At 41.6% G+C, this 18,064-nt stretch overlaps 2 protein-coding genes and 1 pseudogene across 2 annotated transcripts; 2 read left to right on the top strand and 1 right to left on the bottom strand.

Annotated features, from left to right (window-relative positions):
- The first annotated feature begins 1,806 nt into the window (after positions 1 to 1,806).
- On the top strand, positions 1,807 to 2,757 carry LOC112995821 (olfactory receptor 4S2-like). The gene has a single exon (XM_026121024.2). It carries the CDS (start codon positions 1,816 to 1,818, stop codon positions 2,755 to 2,757), a length of 942 nt encoding a protein of 313 aa, XP_025976809.1. The 5' UTR covers positions 1,807 to 1,815.
- Positions 2,758 to 9,485: 6,728 nt separating this feature from the next.
- Positions 9,486 to 10,414, top strand: LOC112995823 (olfactory receptor 4S2-like; annotated as a pseudogene).
- Positions 10,415 to 14,010: 3,596 nt separating this feature from the next.
- Positions 14,011 to 14,866, bottom strand: LOC135328621 (olfactory receptor-like protein COR9). The gene is given in 4 exon segments (XM_064513502.1): positions 14,011 to 14,094; positions 14,096 to 14,523; positions 14,526 to 14,709; positions 14,795 to 14,866. Coding segments are annotated over 4 exon segments (768 nt in total).
- Between the last annotated feature and the right edge of the window lie 3,198 nt (positions 14,867 to 18,064).

The raw sequence follows: 18,064 nt of genomic DNA on the forward strand, positions 1-18,064 counted from the left end.
CAGCCCCAAGAGCCCTGCAGGTGGAAGATTTCCTGGGAGAGGGTTAAAGATCAGTACTTAAATTTGTTTTTCTTCCCAGCCCTTTTTTCTGCTGCTGGGATATGAAAGCATCATTCAGTACACCCAGGTCGCATCATCCAAACAGCCTATTAAACCAGTTCTCAGATAGGCAGGAAACATCAAGATACACTTGTGACACACGAAAGCAAGTAATAAATTAGGTGGGATTGGATTATACACAAAAAGCCACCTCCTAAGCAAGTTTTGGAAGCTTTCCAGAATGCCATTCTATGTTCTTTAAGGACTCTGTGCTCTAACACACTCATACCAGGGAAGACAGAAGTTGAGGAGCTAAAGTTGTACAGCACTTACACAAAAGAATTAGATCTCTAAACACAGACAAGGTAAGTTTTGCAGTTTGTTTGGCTTCTTGCTTTGCTTTGCTTTGCTTTGCTCGCTTTTCTTTCCTCTTCCTTTTCCTTTCTTGAACAAATGTGAAAATACAGAAAGAAACTTTCACCAAAGTTATCAACTGTCTGTAGTTGTCTTTGACTAGAATCATACACAGTGCTAGTTCTACAGCCCCAGATTAGATTACTTTGATATTATTCTTTTGTTTCCCACAACCACCTGAGATTATTCATGCATTAAGGAGATAGTGTAATTTCTCACCCTTTTTGAGATGTTAAGAGTGCACATTAGATTTATTTTATTGTGGAACTGATTGCACTATGTCATATACCTCAGGTCTATCCCTGAAAAGGCACTTTAAAAGATAAGACATAACTGGTGGGAATCCTCTACTGAATTAGTCATTCTAGTAATCCTCTTAGAGTCAACAGTAAGAAACGGGTACCTGCAGCACACAATTCATCACATCTATAAACAGACACTTTAGACTAGTCAAATGTAATATGACTAGTTTAGATATAGATGCCCACATGACTTAAGTTGATGAGATGAGATCAGACAAATGGATAGTTTGCTAAATGTAGTTTGGTGGTGATGGAAAGCACCTTATCGAGAGGGATACATAGTCAAGCTGTCTGGGTTGTGAATTGGTCATTTTGTAGATACACAGCTTGTTTTTAGCTTAGGAATTTGCCATCTGCTGTTATTCAGGCATACAGTTTCCCCTGATCATTTATCTCTTGGCTACTCCTTTCTGATTGCCTAAATATGGCACTGAGACTGCTGTGGTATGCGTCCAGTCATGCTCTGGCTTGGATGGAGCCCAGTTATTTCTTTTCTACTGGGTACTGCACAGCCACAAAAGTCTGCTCATTTCATCCTTGTCATTTATTTTTTTGAGAAATCTACGTTATTGCTCAGTATAAGGAAGAGGGGTAGGAAGGATCACAACTTGGTAAGACTAGGGAGAAATTGATCTCACGTTGTTCTTACTGATCCTTTTCCTTGTAGAAATACCTGAAAAGGAACCATCCATGTAAATTTCACCCTTCTGCTTGAAAATCTTATATCTAGTGCAATTACAACTGCAAGCATAGGAAAAGTCCCTAACTTTCCCCACTTCCTCTCTAGGCTTTTCTTTGTGGGTTTGGAAGTAATCTTGGGTTTTCTCAATTTCAGTGTTTCCTGTGAGGCAGTTCCTGTGGAGAATTTAATATCTGTGAAAAAAAATGCATTACAGAAAATAAACACTTCATAAGCTTAATACTAATCTTATACTTTTCTTGATTTGTATCCACTTCTGATATGGAGCTCATTATGAACAATGAAAAAATACTGATGAATCGTGTCTGTCTTTTTTTTCCCAGGTGTATAAGCTGTGTATTGCATATTGCCACCCAACTGATGAACATGGAGAATGTAAGCAGTGTGAAGGAATTCATTCTTCTGGGCCTTTCAAAGAACCAAGGGGTGCAGAAAATATGTTTTGTGGTGTTTTTGTTCTTCTATATGATTATTGTGGCAGGAAATCTGCTCATCATTATCACTGTAATTAGCAGTCAACGTCTAAACTCCCCCATGTATTTCTTCCTCTGCTACCTGTCCATTGTAGATATTTGCTACTCTTCTGTCACAGCTCCCAAGATGATTGCTGACTTCCTTGTTGAAAAGAAAACCATTTCCTTTGTGGGTTGCATAGCACAGCTATTTGGGGTACATTTCTTTGGCTGCACTGAGATCTTCATCCTCACAGTGATGGCCTATGATCGCTACATTGCCATATGCAGACCCCTCCACTACACCACCCTCATGACCAGGCGTGTGTGTGGCTGGATGGTGATCAGTTCATGGGTGGGGGGCTTTGTGCACTCCATGGTGCAGACCCTCCTAACCATTAGGCTCCCTTTTTGTGGCCCCAACAAAATTGACCACTACTTCTGTGATGTCCACCCCCTACTACAATTGTCTTGTACCGACACCTATGTTGTGGGCATCATTGTCGTTGCCAATAGTGGAATGATTGCTTTGAGCTGTTTCTTCATCCTGGTCATGTCCTACATTGTCATCTTGTTTTCCTTGAAAAGGCGAACGTCCGAAGGGCGGCACAAAGCCCTCTCCACCTGTGGGTCCCACATTACTGTGGTGATTCTCTTCTTTGGGCCATGCACATTCACCTACATACGTCCATCCAGCAATCTTTCAGAGGACAAGAGGGTAGCTGTGTTTTACACTGTTATCACGCCCATGCTGAACCCACTCATCTATACTCTGAGAAATGAGGAGGTGAAAAGTGCCATGAGAAAACTATGGAATAGAAAAGTCAGGAGTGAAAAGAGTGAGGTGTAGAACTGTGGTAACATTTCCTCAGGAGCTGAGAAAATCAAGTATCTCTCACTATAATTACATTTTGGAAAATTTACTGCAAGCTCCCTTTTGAAGAAAAGCTTGTTTTTAGCTGTTGTAATTAGGAAGCCATTGAAAGCTCATGTTTTTATTGGAATGACATTGTAAACTCTGTGACTAGCAGGGATTCCCTTTATGTTCTCTTTTTGAATAGAACAGGCCCGGGACTGGGGCTTCCAAGCACTATTGAAACATCAGGAAATAAATAAATGCTATCAAAAATATTAAAATGTTTTCCGGGCAGAGCATCTCATTAGTCAGCGCTCTCCCAGGTGTAAACTTTGTCAGACAAACTCCATCTACTATGTAATCTACTCAGCTAGGAAATGATGGCCCAAGGTGTTTGCAAGGCTGTTGGTCACCTGCTGCTGGAACCAATGGTAGCAAAGGCTTTACTTTGGAGTAAATGCCTTCTTATGAGTACTACATTGTCATATGCTGAATCCATGGGTTAGCAACTAAACTGCTGATATTAGATGCTGGTTGGGTCATTTGCTGATGCAGATAATGTGAGGAGAAGCTTCTCCCCTTCCCATTCCAGTGCAACTCTCTGCCTTTCTGCAGTAGTTCACCTATCACTAATGCCCTCCTTCCTAATCATCCCCTCTGCCCTTCACCTCTGCCTCAGATTTTGCATTTTAATGTTTAGACTAACACAGAATCAAAGATCCAAGTGAAAGATAAATTGCTCACCCTAGGAAATTGTCACCACCAAAGAAAGCATTTGGGGGCACAATTTTGTATGTCAATGAAAAAAAGAGTTATTCAGGAATAATTCCTGTACACAAGATAACTCCTAGCACAGCAGGGCACATTTACAAGCCCAGGCAAAGGAAGAAGCATGTATTCCAAGGGAATAGCTGGAACACCTACTACTGCAGGAGGGAAGAGAAGAAATGTGAGGATGAAAGCTTAAATCAGCTCAGAGCCAGTCAAAGCTGCCACAGGGAGATTAGTTCTAGCAGCTAAGGTTCTCCACAAGGACAAAGGAGCCATGAGGAGGCATGGGACCCTGACTCCTGCCTTGACAGGAGGAAAACAACAAATCAGCTGAGTGAGGGAGAGAGATCTGTGTAATGTGCTCTGAAAGTAACTAAAGCACTTTCTTTTTTATTTCTTCACTTATGGTCCCTATAAACACTTGCTTGCACTTGTGTTGCACCTTAACATGGCTTAAGTGTGATTCAAGATAAGAAGGGGTTCCCTGCACAGCAGAGCAGCAGATCTACAGACCACACCCTGGGACAATGTAGGAAATGCTCTGGTTCCTCAAATGTCCTCCACTCTATGCAGGGGGTGGCAGAGTGGGTTCCCATTTCACCTGCATGCACCAGGTACACTGCAGACATCTCAGTGTCTTCTCCTCACCATGGTGGGTTATTTGGACGGCAGCCAGAAGGAAGGAAATGAGATAAATCCTGATTCTCGGGGATCACAGGGATAGTGTCCCTCAGGCCTGGGCCAGCATGTCTCCCACCCAGCATTCACACTCTGTGGACACAGCTAAAGGTGGGATCATCCCCACCTATTTGTAACTGTCTAAATTCTTCATGCAGTGCAGGACGTGTCTAGCTCAGCACCGTTGTTAGCAGAGAGGGACAGGCGCCTTCAGAATTTGATCTGTCTCAACTTATGTAGGGTAGGTAGAAAGACAGATGGGGCTCACTGGCCCCCTTCATATTGAAACTGCTAAGGGGTTAGGGCACAGGGTCAGTTCAAGCTAAGGCTTATAATTTAAAAACTGTGGTTTTTTAAAATGTTTTGGGGAAGAACCCCATGACCTTTCTCATTTCTGGGTGCTGGATGCTAGCAGGCAACAGCGGGACCATAGCTTATGGAAGGCATCATCAACAACAACATTAGATTGCTCATTGGCCCAGATTCTTATAATAACTTAATATTAGGACTAAACAGCTGCTTCTATGTTTTGCACTGTCTGAGTAAAAACACCTGGCAAGTAGTGAGGCCTAACCACAAATATTTTTAAAGTTTTGAAATAATATCCTCTTTTACTTCTTGTTTCAAACTTGTACAGACCAGATGTCTAAGTGCTAACAGTCATATAGGACAGTTATGATATTTATTTATGCTGCAAACACACAATGATAAGAACAAGTTAATAAGAAATAAGAAAGCATATGTGAAATATTGGCTTAGAAGGGAAAAAATATCTGACACGTGTAAGAGATGTCTTTACTCAAAGAATGTTTGATTGCAAAGGCAATGTGAACACAAAATCTTGCAAATGGTCAGCCATGACATTTATATTAAATAGAAACGTTTCCAAAAGAAACACATAGCTAACACTAAATAAAGTCTGTTTATCTGGACAGCATTGGAAAGCAAGCAAGAAAGCAAGCAAACCCATATACAATGTAACATGGTCTAGTTGATCACTCCCCAGAGTCACCCTGTAGAGATTACTTTAGTAGCTGTCCAAAATGTATATTTAGCTCCCCGTCTACTGATTATTTCTGACAAAGAAAACTTCATATGCCTCTAGGATCTCATTACTTCTGGTAATCTTGTGCTTCTGCTGAGCAATTTACTTTAAATATTTCTGCCACAACTTCCTGTCCTGATCCAATATTGGGGGGGTTTCGTTACGATCCCAAGGACAAGATTAAGACGCTAAAACCAGTCAAATATCGTACAACCTTTTAACTTTATTTTCCACGGAGTGGGGAGAAAAGGTGGGGAAAGGCGAAGGGGAGGAGAGAGAGAAAAAGAGGGCGAGAGAGGGAGAGAGAGAGAGAGAGAGAGAGAGAGAAAGGGATTATCACCACCCGTGGATCCAGCGGCGTCCTGTTGGTCCTCTTCACCCTGGGTGTAAATTTTAGTGAAGTGCGTGCAGTAATTACAACTCGAGCAGGGTCCGACCCTAGGTTCCCGCTGAAAAGTTCAGAGCCAAATCAAGGCAAATTAAATAAATAAATTGTAATGACATGCGTGCAGTAGTTACAGCTCGAGTTGGGTGCCTCCGAAGAGGGACCCCGAACAAAGAAATCCCTGGGCAATTATACTTTCCAATCTTAAGCTCTCCGCCCTTCACGTAGTAGTTTGGACCAATAGTAATATTTAGGTCTGGGGTCTCCTGCTCCTTATTGTGTCCCTAGGTAGGTTGTTTACCGTTGTGGTTTCTGCTGACAGATGTGTTTTCATTCTTCGGGTCCTGCCCTTATCTCTCAAAGCCCTGACAATTTATTACTTCCCCAGCAGTGACGGTAGGTGTTATTTCCCAAGGTCCAGACAAAGAGAATATGATCTGGACCCCAAGATAGCCCAGACCCCCCCAGTCAGCATTGTTTCCGCAGCGAGAGGAGGCCCTGCTCCCCAGGGTCCCGTGCCCAAGCAGGCCTCACTTCAATGCCTTGACATCCTTCCTCCCGGAGCGTGAAGCATGGGAATGCAAACTGTTGGTAACCCCCTTGTCTTTCCTGCCTGCACCAGCCCTGGGGCCCTTTCTCACTGAACTAGGGAGTGCAGCCCAAGGCTTCAGCAAATTTAGCTACTCATGCTAAGCAACTTTTATAGAAGTTGTGCTAAGCAGCAGTAATTTACAGTCCAGGTCCCAAAGTCTCTGCCTGATCGTGGTCTGGTTCAGCGCAGGCTTGGTGTGTCCTGAATGGTTGCAGGGAGACCATTTCGGGGGTCACAGCAGCTCAGTCCTGTTTCCGCCGGGAACAGATGGCTTGTTCGGGGTTATGGTTTGCTTGCACCTTATGTACCAAGAAATGTTTAAGGCAAAAGTTCACTCATCTGTCCACCACACTTCCCCACCTCGAGAGAGAGACTTGTTCTTGCAGATGCTCTTGGAAGTTGATTTTGCAGAATGAGAAATGGAGATAGACATTCAGGCTGTTCATTTCATCCTCTGTAGTTTTCAGCACTGGCAGAGATGTGGACTGCTCTCATGACACGTAACAAGCAGCTTGGAGCTGAGAGGTTTTGATGAAACTGCTTAAAGTGGTCAGAGAAGGTCATCAGAGGAGAATAGCAAGCAAAATGTTGGAGACTAGCAAATATAAATTGTGTAAGTTTTCTGATATTGCTGCTTTGTTTTGTTCAAGCATGACTATGAAATCCTGCCTTTGAAAACAGGCATTATTGTTGAGTGACTTTTGTGAGGTACATTTTATGAATTAGAAATAACTCAGTTACAGTTTTTTCACCCTGTGTTTTAATTGGTGTCTTCTTTGCTTATTTTTCAGTTATATGCCGTTTCCAGAAATATCTGTCAAAAGGAAGTTTCTGGTGTTAGAGTCAATAGTTTGCTGCAGCACTTCCTAGGTACTCAATCTTAAATTGTCCCCTCTAGCTGTACACATCCTGGCACCAATGGTCTTAACACACATGCTTTGGGCCTCCTCACACTGCTTTTCCTCTGCACATGGAGTGGCATGGAGATAGGGATGGAGACATGAAAGAATATTTCTTCTGTTGCTAAAGTTGGAGGGTGGAAGAGGCAGAGATCTCATGAGAAAGAACTGATTGACCTGTGATTGTGGAACAGGATTAAGATCCCAAAGGACTTGCCAGTATTTTAGACATTGTTATGCAGCTCTTGCCATCTATTTTTTCAATGTAGAAACTGAACACTAGTGATACTTGTGTACTGCACTAGAATGCAGCAAAGGTGAATACGAGAGTGTTGGTGAGTAAAGGAAATTCAGCAGTGGTGTATTTATTACCCCAGTGTCATCACAGCTATATTTATGAGGGTTTCCATTATGAAAGTTTTCCACAACTTGGGTGAGATATACAAAAACCTTACTAACACATCATTAATGCAGATTATCTCTGGTATTCACCCAGGTACTGTAGGAAAGGTGGTCCAAAGAAATACAGACCAGCTCCTTCTGAGACGGAAGTCTCAACCCAGAAATGCATGAGCGGTAACTGGAGCCAATCCACATAAGACATAGCCCAGTGCAGCACAAATAGGACAGTGACTCTCCTGCTTCAGGTTTCCTAACATGCCTTGAACATGGTCTGATTTCACTTAGGGCACTTTAAAGACAATGGCCCCTGAAGGCACTTCTCTGCTAAACAGACATGAAGGTAGGTGTCCGCTTTACCTCCTCCGTAATGATCTACACTGATACTTAAAATGATGTTAGTTAGCCAGCTGCCTTGTGTCATGATGTGAATATTGATGGTTGCACAAAAATACATGGACTTTCTACCATAGTCAGAGAGCAATAGTAAGGGCTAGTTCTGTTGAATTACTTCAGAGGGTTGAAAAAGAAAGTACGTTCACTGCTTGAGCAGAATTCCTTAGGGGATGACTAATGTGTTGAAACTCAAATTGTAACATGCACTATCCTTTTCAGTCTGTTTTTTATTTCCAAATCAACACTATAAGAGTGGATGTTTAGGAAACCTGGTAACTACTCTTCCTTTTTAAAAGGGGAAATATGAAATCAGAAATATGATTCTTGAGGATATTTCCACCAACTCCCTCAAATAAATAAACAGCTCGCTATTACACACTTCAGTAATGCGTTCAGAGTTAGATATCAACTGTTATTCCTTAAGAGAAGCATTGCCTTTGAAAGGAAGCTTTCCCTGAAAGACATCAAAGGGAATATATTAATATTTAACATATTGTGGCGGACAGATGAATGAATTTTTTGCCTTAAACATTTCTTGGTGCATGGGGTGCAGGGAGGCCACAACCCCGAACAAGCCATCTGTCCCTGGCGGAAACAGGACTGGGCTGCTGTGACCCCCGAGATGGTCTCCGTGCGACCACCCAGGACACACCGAGCCTGCACTGAACAAGACCACAGTTGGGCAGAGACTTTGGGATCTGGACTGTAAATTATTGTCCGTTTTTAGCACAACTTCTATAAAACCTGCTTGGCATCAGTGGCTAAATTTGCTGAAGCCTTAGGCCGCACTCCCTAGTACAGTGAGAAAGGGCCCAGAGCTGCTGCAGGCGGGAATGATAAGGGAGTTACCAGCAATTTGCATTCCTGTGCACTGCTGAAACAGTGCTAATTGCTGGAGTTATCACCTTCTTTGTCAGGACCTTGAGAGCTAATGGCTGGACCCAAGAATGGAGACACACCTGTCAGCAGAAACGGCAAGAGTAAACGGCCTACCTAGGGACAGTGATGAGACCCAATAAGGAGCAGGAGACCCCAGACCCAAATATTACTATTGGTCTGAACTACCACGTGAGGGGTGGGAAAACTTAACTTGAAAAAGCTATAATTGCTGAGGGATTTCTTTGTTTGGCCCTCTCTCGCTCTCTCTCTCGTCCCTCGTCCCTCGTCAGAGGCACCCAGCTTGAGCTGTAATTCGAATGGAGTCAGCGGAACATCATCGGCCTCAGAGTGGTGGTAGCTAGCTTCCTCTCTCCTTTTCCAACTTTTCTCTATCTTTTCCCCTTACCCTTGTTCCCTTTTTCCCTTCACCTCCCCTTCGCCTTCCCCCCCCCCCCCACCTTTTCTCCCCACGTCGTGGAAAATAAAGTTAAAAGGTTGTACGATATTTGACCGGTTTTAGCGTCTTCATCTCGTCCTTGGGATCATAACGAAACCCTCCCGATATTGGATCAGGACACATATCAATAATCAGTATGGATGTGTACTGATAACAATGTGTTTCTAATGCCATCACGGGTGGCTTTATTCTGTGCTTCAGATCCTGTCTACATGGCATATATGAAGAACAAGACCAATGTGACTGAGTTTATCTTCCAGGGACTCTTACAAGATGATACATTAGCAAAAGTATGCTTCACATTATTCTTAGTCTTCTATGCCACTATTATTCTTGGAAACCTGCTTATCATCATCACTATAAAGACCAGTCAACAGCTGGACTCTCCCATGTACTTCTTCCTGAGCTACTTGTCCTTTGTAGACCTCAGTTACTCTACTGTCACAGCTCCCAAACTCATTTATGACCTTCTTGCTGAAAAGAAGACCATCTCTTTTGTGTGCTGTGTAGCATAGCTGTTTGGGGTCCATCTCTTTGGCCGCACAGAGATCTTCATCCTCATAGCAATGTCATATGATCATTACATGGCTATATGCAAGCCGCTTCATTACACAAACATTATGAACAAGCATGTCTGTGGCTGGCTGGTGGCAACTTCTTGGGTGGGAAGCTGTGTGCACTCCCTGGTGCAGACCCTGCTGACCACTCAGCTATCATTTTGTGGGTCCAATGAGATCGACCGCTATTTCTGTGATGTACACCCTTTGCTGAAGCTGGCCTGCACTGGCACCTACATGGTTGGTGTCATAGTAGTTGCCCATAGTGGTCTGATTTCCTTGAGCTCTTTTGTTGTTCTTGTTGTGTCCTATGTCATTACTTTGTTCTCTTTGAGGACACACTCTTCCAAAGGGCGTCTCAAAGCACTCTCTACTTGCACCTCCCATGTCACTGTTGTACTTCTGTCCTTGGACCATGCATTTTCATCTATATGCACCCTTCCACCACCTTCTCAGCAAACAAGATGGTCTCTGTGTATTACGCCATCTTCCTGCCTATGCTTGATCCCTTGATTTACACCCTCTGAAATGAAGACATGAAAAAAGCCATGAAAAAGCTGTGGAGCAGAAAAGGGAAGAGGAGTGAGAAATGAAGCAACAGGGTGAATGTTTGTAAGGTGACCGTAGCTCAAGAAACCATGGGGAGGCAAAGAGAAGTGTTCAGGAGGGACTTTTCAGTAATGTTTTTCTACTTTTAGCATGGCTGTTCAGACTAGAACTGAAACTAAATTCAAGGTTTTATGTAGCTCTTATCTTTCTTTGGACATTGTCAGTCAAAAGAATGTGAGGATATTGTCACCAGTCAAACCCATACATTTGGGGTGGTATTGTGGCTTTTACCTTTAGACACCTTATAGCTGTGTAAGTCTCAATTCTAGGCTTCTCCTGGCATTAAGAGGAATAACTAAGTATTTTGAGAGGTTATTCTTTCCTACTAGCTCCTACGAGCTTCAGAGAGTGGTGTCTCCTCATGTTTCTACACAAAAAAAGTGATGGTGGTGCTTCCAAGAGAAAGCAAATTCTTCAGTATGGCACAGCACAAGCAGGTTTCATCTCACATATATTGGCGTGCTAATGTGAGGTGTCTAAACTTGAGTGAGCTGCTGAAGACAGCAAGAAACCTTTGAGGGGACTGAGATTCATTTCATGGTAAAACAGGAGCATGAGAGAAGCAGGATGCTATATTAGGTCTCTGCCTTGACTGTCACCCAGTGAAGGGTGACATACCCTGTACTAGACTTTACAAGGCTACCAGGAGCACTGATAAACACAGAGGCCATTCCCTGATGTCAGGTGTTAACTCAGATTTTCATCAGTCTATGCCAAACTGGTGTCTCTGGGAGCTCTTTATCTGACGGAGCACTGCTAACACCTTTCCAAGGCCTTGACCTTATGTCATAGGTGAGCTTTATAATCTATCAGAGCAGCAATCCAAGCATGATTAAATGCCATAGTCAATGGTGGAGCCACAATCCAGTTTAATTATTGGGATATTTTTCACAGCTTTATTTAGAGACTGGATGAAGTTTCATACTTTGGCCAGTCCTCTGGTGCTTTACACTACAAAAATCTAAGGACTACGTATCCCAGTAGAAATATGGGGATTGAATCTCTCTCCATACTGGAATATAACCTAACTTCTAGCTGAACACTGACAATTTTCCTAAAATTCTTAATAGTACTGTTCTTGATTCATTGTGTTTTCCTCAACTGCTTGCAGCAGGGAAACCCCAAAATGTCCCTAGGACCTCCTGATTCTACGCAATGCTGTTCTACTGCAAATTGACTGACTTTAGCATTGCCATCATGATAGGTCATTCAAGGCAGGAATTTTCCCAAATCTCGTACTGGAATTGAGATTTTGGGAAGGAAAGCAGAGGAACAGGATTCTAGATGTTGGATCATAAGGCTTTCTTAGAAAAGCAAACTGTAGATTTGAAGAGACATCAGATCTTTAACATTTTAAATTCCCTAATTTTGTCTGGTTGTTTTTAGGTAGAGACTAAGGGATAGATAAATGCAGGGCTTGGATGGATGCAGGGCTTATGAAAAGCTGTCTTTTTTGATGATATTTGTCAGAAAACATACTTAGATTTGAGATTTTGATTCTTGGTTGAAACATGCTGCCAGTTCTGCTGATGCTTAGCCCTAGATGGCTTTGAATATCTTAAACATCAGCACAGAGAGAGAAGGTGTGCAGATGTGACTCACTGCTGTGGAGGTAAGCTCTTTGATGACGATCTATCTGTCTTTTTCTGAAAGAGTAGTATTGTACATTGCTCTTCCCGGAGACCTTTAAACATACACAGTAAAATAAAATGATATCTATGATTTCTTTTCAAGCTATTTCCTTCCTTTGAGCTGGCAGTCCGCTGAAAAAGACAATTTTGGACAACTCAGAAATCTGGTTTTAAAATCTCACATCTCTGTTCAAGATACGGACAGTGCAACATTGATAAGTATAAAAACTGTGAACTTCACATATCTGATGATACTTAATAATCAGACACAAAAGAGAAACCTTGAGCTTTGGCCTCTGCAGCAACAGCAGGATGACAAATAGCAGGACCAAAAGGGTATACTTTCACATACTTTTTCCTGCTTTTTAGGACTGTCAGGCCAGTGGGATAATAGTGCATATAGTCCAAATGCCTTTACTACACTGTGCATATTCTAATTTTAGCATTACTGAGATAAATGGCTTCTGAGATAGTGATGGCCTTTAATCATCACTACTTGATCAGACTATAGCATACTGAAGATAAGTTTTCTCCTCAGCCATGTGTCTTTGGGCAGAAATAATTATGTTTCTCAGTCACGTTACCTCTCAATGTAAAATATGCTGGCAGCGGTCTGACAAAAAGAGACTTGTAAAATCCTTCTTTAGTGTGCCATAGCTGATCATAGGGACACAATCTTTGCTATCTCTGTGCACAGCTTTAAGGAGAGGAAGTCAGGGGAAATAAAAGCCCTAACAGACATACAGTGGAATGCAAAGGGAATCCGCAAGACCTCTTTCCATCCCACTTTGACTGTAAACCTCATTCATGCAGAGGCAGGGACCTCTCACCTGTCTGAGATTAATTCTGTCACTTTCAGCTCAGTAAAGATTTAAACTCCTTCTGCCAACTGAGGGACAATATTTGTAAACTCAGCCAGAAGGGATGAAACATCTACTAGTGATAGAATACCTATCCCTAGAGCTAGCTTAGTTGAATTGATAAAAGGATTCCAAAGCCTTTCCCAACTTTCTCATCTTCCAGAAATGATTTGGTATTTATTCTCAAAACCACATTGATGATAGATGTGTAGTTGGTACGTCACAATCTTATTTCAGTTTTTTTTTAAGTGAAAGAACACTTTAGCTTGATTAAATTTCAAATTATGTACAATGTCCTTAAAATAACTATCAGTTCACTCAGTTGCCTCAAGTTAACTGATGATATGTGGAGATGAAAAGCAGGAATAAGTTCTTGTTACTTTACAATAGTAGCAAAATTAGAAGTAAACCTTTTCTGAATTTCTGTAATTATTTCATGTTTCCAGGCAGAATGGGAAAAAAGGAGGTAGTCATGACTGACAGAAGAGGGAGATTTAACAGAAGAGGGAGATTTAACAGAAGAGGGAGAGTTACTTTCCCTACTGTTTTGGGGGGTGAAAACACAGGTGTCTATTCTCTAAGATTTCCTTTCCAGAACTTCAGGTTCTTCGTGTTACGCTGGAAGAGGATACTCCTTTCATATACTGAAGACATAGCAGAAATGGCCATAAAATTCAAATCACATTTCTTTTCTCCTCTTGAATATCTTTGAAAGCTTTTTCTCATCTTGATGGACTGGTGGTTTTCCTATAAGAGCAAAAGTTCCTAATAGAACAGAGAACTGAAATTCTGTGCCACACACTCCTCAGTCATCCTCAGTCCTGTTTGTGCTTGGAACTTGGAAGTTAAAAGTAAGGATTCCTCCAGGTTTCAGTAGCAGGTGAACACAATCTTTCAAGATAAAAATTGAAGATACAACCAGTTGAAAGTCAACCTAAAATCACTTCCAACAATTAAGTACCTTTCTGAATCTCACCCTTGGAAGCTGATCAAATCTTCTTTGGAAGTCCTACTCTTTGTATCAAGGTTTGATAAATTTTCCTCAAAGTTCTCTTTCTAACAATTCTTCTGAATTTTCTCTACTATGACCTAGAACTCCTCAGGATTCAGCACCAGAGTCACCACTGTATAGAACAGAGAGGCCCATTTATCTCAGTCCAATGAGTAGCTGGATATTGGCTGGCCTAACATACATAAAAACGGTGGTCCCATAAAACAACAAGACAGCTCTCAGGTGGGAAGCACAGGTGGAGAAGGCTTCGCATCTGCCCTTGGAGGAGTGGATCCTCAGGATGGTGGAGATGAGGTAGATACAGGAGGTTAGAATTGCCAGAGATGTGAAGATGCCATGAAATGTACCAAAAATGTGAAGTACCATCTCATTGCTATAGGTGTCAGAGCATGAAAGCTGGATCATAGGGGGAAAGTCACCAAAGTAATGACTGATAACACTGGAGTCACAGAAAGAGGGCATGAAGGTGGAGATAGTTTGTGCAAGTGCGTGGACAAAGCCAATGAAATAGGAGCTGCTTACCATCTGTGTACAGGCTTTTGAGGACATGACAGTTGCATAAAGTAGAGGGTTACAGACAGCCACATGCAGTCATACGCCATTACTGCCAGCAGAAGACACTTAACATGAGCCATGAGGTGAAAAGGGAATAGCTGTGCCACACAGGCACTGATTGAAATGGCTCTCCTCACTGCTGAAGAGTTCACCAGCAACCTTGGGGAGATAACTGAGGAGTAACAGAAATCCACAAAAACCCTTACTAAGGAAAAGGTACACTGTGTACAAAGCTGGGGGATCAACCTTGATCTACATGATCATTCCAAGATTCCCTATTAATGTGCTTAAAGAAAAGCAGGTTACCTTCACCTCTTGGATTTCTGTTAGTCCAGAGAGGATAAACTCAGTGGCCACATAGTGATTCCTCTCAGGCATGTTGCTAGCACACTCATGTTATCTCCCAATGAGAAACTGATTCAACACCTAGAAGTAATGGGAAACTGGCAACACACAATTTATTTTCTCAGTAGTCACAATGAAGTATGGGGCATTTTCATCATAGCTTCTGACTAGACTTCTTTACTTACACATTGAAATGACCTGTGATACAAGGGAGTACTGTTCCTATTTTTCAGGTCAGATAAGAAAGCCCAGAAAGATAAAATAGTTTATTCGAAAGACAACAACAGTACTGTGAAACACAGGTCCTAGTTTGGCACTATAATGGTTTTAGTGTGCCCTCTTTCTCCTTTTTTAAGGAAAAAAGTCTGTTTTTCTGGAGGACATCTATGGAGCACTCTTCTCTCCTCACTCATAGTCATGGCTGGGTGTACAGTATCATCCAAATGGCCCCCTCCAAGGGCAATGGCCCACTTGTTCCTGAAGATACATAGTCCTGACATCAGTTCAGACATCATTCTTTCTGTATTGCAGTCACCAGTATATTTTTTGCCTGTTAACTAACTCCCCAGGGCACTGGTAGCAGTGTAGTTATAGATCAGTATGGGCTACAAAGTCCATTAACAGGGCAAAGTAGCCCTGTTCAGCCTTGCTGAAATATGAATACAATGGTTAGGCTGCAGCTGTGCCAACTTGGTAAGACCTGCCTTAGCTACATGGACCTTCCACCATCCTGACCTTTGTGACTGCGACCTGTAAACATACAAATAAGAAATCCAGATCCTGGCAGAAGAAAGTTAGAGTTTGCTCTCTTTAATGAAATGGTGGCAAGCACTTAATGGCAACAGCAGTGGGAAAACTCAGCTTTTCATCTTCCCAGAGAAGAGGAGATACTACAAAATCATCCAGTTTTGGCTGAGAAAGAATTTCTCATTTGCTTGCATCCCTTTGTTAAGGAAAACTGGCCATTTTCTGCTCAAGAATAAATTTGGAAAAATCACCAAATAAAATACTTTCCATTTAGAGGGTGAAAAATCTCATGCTAAAAGGGAAGGAATCATGAACAAAAAGGGAATTAGTCATCCCTGTAAATGTTCTACCAGCTTCACTTCACATTAAAAATTATTGTTATTCTATTGGAGGTTACCAGTAACCTGGCTGATGCTCTCAAAGCTGAGTTCTTCTCATATGGGTGACTGAACTGAGGTTTCAATTCTTGCTGAGGTCTGTTTCTAGCATAGGCTTCAAGGTATTGTATATGTACGAAACTATTCTCTTACTAACCTGTTTTATCTAGAAAGATAAGAGTAGATACTGTAGCTATCAAGTCAGTTTATTCCTATTCCAGTTTATTATATATCTTCAGAAGTGCTTGCCCATTTCAAGAGACAGACAGCAGGATTAAAAACAGCCTATAATGGTTAGGTACACAGTTTAAGTGAGGAAAATGCTTACCCTGCTTAGATACATAAAAGACCAGACTGCTTTTAGACACTGAGTTATCTTTGAATAGTTGGCTGTTTATCTCCAATATACCAAACATTTTCTGCCCTACAACACAGCAACTAGCCTAGTTAATCTTCAGAAAATGGCTTCAACGAGCTTGCTATCAACAGATTACTCTATTTCATGGACTATTTGGGAAACTGAAGGAGGAAATTTCCATCTCCTGCCCCAATAAGGACGATCAAACACTGGATTAGGTGCAAATTTGTAGATTCTCCATCTGTGCTGATATTCAAAATTCAACTGGATAGGGCCTGAGCAATCTGATCTGACTGAACCTGCTTTGAGGAGGAGGTTGGACTTTATGACCTCCAGAAATCTTTCCCAACCTAAATTATTCTATGATTCTATCTGCAGATTGAAAATGATCTTTTTATCTCTAAAATGAAGAAATAGGCCTACCTTCCTTGCATGAAGGTGCGAGATATTTTATGCAATGTTGATCCCAGAAATAAACTCTTATTTCAAAAGCTACAAACATTTAATGTACCTTCATAATACTGAATAGCTTCCTTCTTCACTACAAAGACATCTTACTGAAACAAATCAGAAGATTTATCTAAATAGAAAAACTTCAGGACTTCAGACTTGCAATAGAGCCCCTCCCTGCTCCACCTCCCCAGATAAATGTCATTTGCTGAGATGTTCACAGAACTACGCAATTCAGTACTGCCTTCGGAGCAACATCTCATTCTTTTCCCAATATGTTGCAGCTGTCCTGTAGCTTGTGAAACATTAGTGGAGTGACACGCTGAGAAACAACTTAAATATTAAATGTCATATTCTAACACTCTGCTTGCAGCTTCGGAATGCTTTCTTCAGAAAAATGGTTTTACTGAAGTACTTGCTGTATTTATTACTCTCTACGCAGTTTAATGCCTGTAAATTAGATCTCCTGCAAGACATCAGGCCTTATTTAGGAGTCTCAGCAGATGCATTGTAATGAAGAATCTTTCTGTGGGATTGATTTCCCCTGTCGTTGGTTAGGGGTCTAGTCAACATCTATTCCAGGCTCCCCCTATAGACACAGGAAGCAGTATCACCTTTAAAGGACAATTCATCCCATGTTAAGATAAGTGTGATAAGCAGAATGAATCATCCTCTAAGGGTCTATGTTGTCATTGATTGTAGGACATGTCCATTTCATTCCCTGCCCTTAGTACTCTTTACTAGTGAAACTGATGACATGAGTATCCTACCAAATTCAGTGAATCCCGGTCATGTCTGTCCCTATCAACTTTCCAGAAAGCCCAAGTGCCTTAGATTTAGATAATTAACTTCTAGATAACTATAGCAAAATAAGAGTAATTCCACCTGGAATGAGTAATTCCCTAGCCCATGAGACTAAGGGACAAGGTAAGAAATAAGAAGTACAAAATAGCTGTACAATAATTGCATGGTGGAAAGAAAGCCTCAGCATCCTCAAACTCACTACTGCTACTATTACTGGCTCTCTTTCTTCCCACCTTAGTATCTCTATCTTCCTTGCATTTTTCAACCTGAATTTATCAGCCAGATCTCAAGGGTAAGGAATAAGATCAATTGAACACAAGTGACAAAGCTTTAGACTGCAAACTTATAAATTCTTTTAATAATAATAAGGCCATATTCATGTAAATAGCAGTACAGTGTAAGATATCAGAGTAATCAGTTCTGTTTGTCTGATTCTGAAGAGCTGCAGTGCAGCTCTGTGGGGTTTAAGTATTAAGTATGCAATCTGAATGTGAA

The sequence above is a fragment of the Dromaius novaehollandiae genome, chromosome 5 (assembly GCF_036370855.1).
Source record: "Dromaius novaehollandiae isolate bDroNov1 chromosome 5, bDroNov1.hap1, whole genome shotgun sequence".
Classification (NCBI taxonomy): domain Eukaryota; kingdom Metazoa; phylum Chordata; class Aves; order Casuariiformes; family Dromaiidae; genus Dromaius; species Dromaius novaehollandiae.